This window comes from Stegastes partitus, unplaced genomic scaffold, assembly GCF_000690725.1.
Source record: "Stegastes partitus isolate 25-593 unplaced genomic scaffold, Stegastes_partitus-1.0.2 Scaffold1448, whole genome shotgun sequence".
Taxonomy (NCBI): domain Eukaryota; kingdom Metazoa; phylum Chordata; class Actinopteri; family Pomacentridae; genus Stegastes; species Stegastes partitus.
Genome location: NW_007579179.1, coordinates 124 through 3,110, shown reverse-complemented (window position 1 = coordinate 3,110; position 2,987 = coordinate 124). Strand labels below are relative to the sequence as shown.

Genomic DNA, 2,987 nt, shown 5'->3' with positions numbered 1-2,987 from the left:
GAGAAGAGAAAAATCTTTGAAGACGTCGCCACAAATCCTGACCATTTGCTTTTCTTTCTTCTTCCTTTGCAGTCAACGAGATCATCAGGAACGACCTGTCGAGCATCTCCGTCCACAGCCATGCGTAGTGCCGCCTCCCAGGACCTCCACCAACAAAGGGAAGCACCAAACAGACTTTGCTCCACATGCTCGGACTTCAGCATGCCGGCAGCAGCGACGGGAATCAGCATCTCCGACCAGGGTCCAACGCGTGCCTTGTTTTCATATTTACCGCCTTTACGTAGAATAAACTGACTTTTTAAGACGTGTAAATTAAGTATGTAGCAACCGAACCTGCCCTGACAACAAAAGTGTGCTTTTAGAGGACCAACATCTGTGTTTGTTTTTGTTTGTTTGTTTGTTTGTTTTTATGTCTTTCTTGCTGCAATTTTGTAAATCAGTGCCTCTGAATTATGGGATTTGTATATACAGTCTGTGCAGCGCTTCGGTTCGCATATCTGGCTTTTTACAGAGAGACGGTTTTAAAAAGAAAAGTGCCTTTTTGACTGGAAACAGTTTGGCTTCACCACCTCAAAAAGTTTGGATGTTTTAAGTTGAGCTGATAGAAACAAGAAGTGACAATCGCGACATGATGCCAAAACTAAAAAAAACACCTTTAGCCGACGTTAGCCGTCGAAGGGTTCAGGTGAGGTCGAAGCAACAAAAAGCTCTGAATGTATTAATGTGTTTATTTCTTGTTAGTTAACATTTGTAAGATAGTCTTCTTCTTTCCAAACCAACAGTCAAAAGATTGAACTGTTTTTGTTTTCACCGCCAACAATAAGCACTTAGCCGCTAAGCTAGCGGCGCTGTCCCGTTAAAGAGCCCGTCTTCTGCACTCGTTCAGGTTGTTAGTTTTATTTTTTGGGTTCTATCAGAGAATGTTTACAAGCTTAAATGTGCAAAACAAAAGAAAAAAAACAAAAAACATTATTTTTCTAATAATACTGTTCTTTGCTGCAGTTTGAAACGCTCCATTTTTGGTCACTGTCTCTTTAAGAAGCCCCTCCCCAAAGCAAGCCTGCTCTGCTCTGATTGGTCAGTTGGATTTTTGAAATCGAGGAAGCGTCAGTTACGTTATTTTCAGATTTATGTCTGCATTTTAAACCACCTCCTTCATCAGCAGAACATACAAATGTCGTATTGAAGGCGCAAAAAAAGAGAAATTTTGCATTTTGTTGAAAATACACAAATATTGTGGTGATTTTTGAAAAACTTCAGTTTAGATTAAACACAATGCAATGCTAAAACACCAACTTGTGGAGCTTCAGAACAACTTTACAAACTTTTACAAACAGAGAAATTCTTAGCTAGCTAAAGTTGTAAACTGTGATTATTACATTAATTTAGATAAAATTTGATTTTAAGGGCTAAAATCATTATTATGACTTGTGTTACTGTTTGAGTGAAATGACACAAGAAATTAGACAATTTTTTATGTATTTTATTGAAATTTTGAAGCTTTTGAATATAGTCAAACGCTCACAATGTGACAAAACATGTACGTTACAATCTAAATAGTCAGTAAGTTTATGATACGTTACACTTTAAAAGCAACAGAAATATCATGAAATCAGCTTAAACTCAGTAAATCTGCCGTTAAACATCAGACATTCACGTAGATGTGCATCAAAATTGGATGTTACACATTAGCATTGTTAGCCTCTGTTAGCTATAAATCGGCTAATCCTGCCGTAGCATGCTGCAAAATAATACGATTTCATGGTTGAATACGACCTTCAGAGCAGTTCTACTAAAAAAGAAAATGTCAGACTGCAAGGAAATTTTTCATTTTTTGTTTTGGAGCCAAACTAGCTGTTAGCTGGTGTTATGCAAATGAGATACGCGATGATGTCGACAGGTGACGTAGGAAAAGCTTGGACTTAAAATGAAGCGTTTCAGGAAAAAAAGGAGGAAGTTAATTTGTTTTTTCACTGACTTTGGAGCTTTAACCTGCACAAAAAGCAGCTATAACATCGGAAGAAAAGGGAAAAGCCCCCAAAAAAGCAGAATATGGGCTCTTTAAGGCGACAGTTTAAAGTCACGCAGGGGGTTTCTAGACACGTTTCCCAACATGACGTCTTTCTGGAGCGATTTTCTAAATAAAAAAACAAAAAAACAAAAGCTGACTTGAAAGCAACGTTAGAGCGATTTATCAGAGAAGGAATCATCTCAGTTTGGACGAAGCTTGACTTTTATCGAAGCTATGCAACATGCAGCTGGAACCCAAAGAAACTTCACAGCAATACGGATATATACGTTTTTGTTTTTTAATATTTGTTTTTGTATTTTCGTATTTATTCTCTTTTAGCATGTGCTCCGTTTACTCGTGTTTATCATACGGCTTCTTTTTACAGACTGTGGTTTTTATGTACTAATTTGTTTTTCTGCTCTTATTAAAAAAAAAAAAGAAATAATAAGCGAACGGGCTTAAACGCACCTTGTTCCCGGTTTTCTATGTATTTATGAGTCTTAATCCGCGTAACTGAAGAGCAGGAGAGAAGTCGACCCAGTCAGACGCTCCTAACTCTGCTTTCTGGTATATTTTGTGTATTTGTCAATAAATATGCCTTCATCTCTGGATTCTGTTCGGCCTCCGTCTGTAGAAATGCTGAAATGTCACAACAAACTGCGTTAAAATGCACTTTTTCAATGACTTTCATACCATTTCAAGCCCTCATGCACTCAAACACCAAACTGAAATTACAATTTAATTTGTTTTTTTCAACATTTGGAATCCAGTAAGTACACAAATCAACAACATATATCACATTAGTCACTTTTCTTTTAGACATTTTATTGCAGAACTATATACATCGCAGAGCTTCTTGTTTTCAGAGTTTCAGGCTCTTTAAGGTCAAAGTTTATCACTTTAATGGACTTTTTCCATCATTTCTGAGCCTCAGAACTTCATCAGTACAGCAGATAGACACATGACATTTAGGAGG

General features: G+C 37.2%; 1 protein-coding gene across 1 annotated transcript in view; it reads left to right on the top strand.

The window, feature by feature from the left end:
- Nucleotides 1-2,622, top strand: part of nfatc1 (nuclear factor of activated T cells 1) — a 71,635-nt gene extending 69,013 nt beyond the window's left edge. The window contains exon 10 of the mRNA XM_008299675.1: nucleotides 73-2,622. Within this exon, the coding sequence (XP_008297897.1) occupies nucleotides 73-128 (56 nt within the window). The 3' untranslated portion in view covers nucleotides 129-2,622. The remainder of the gene's footprint in view (nucleotides 1-72) is intronic.
- Nucleotides 2,623-2,987: the final 365 nt, after the last annotated feature.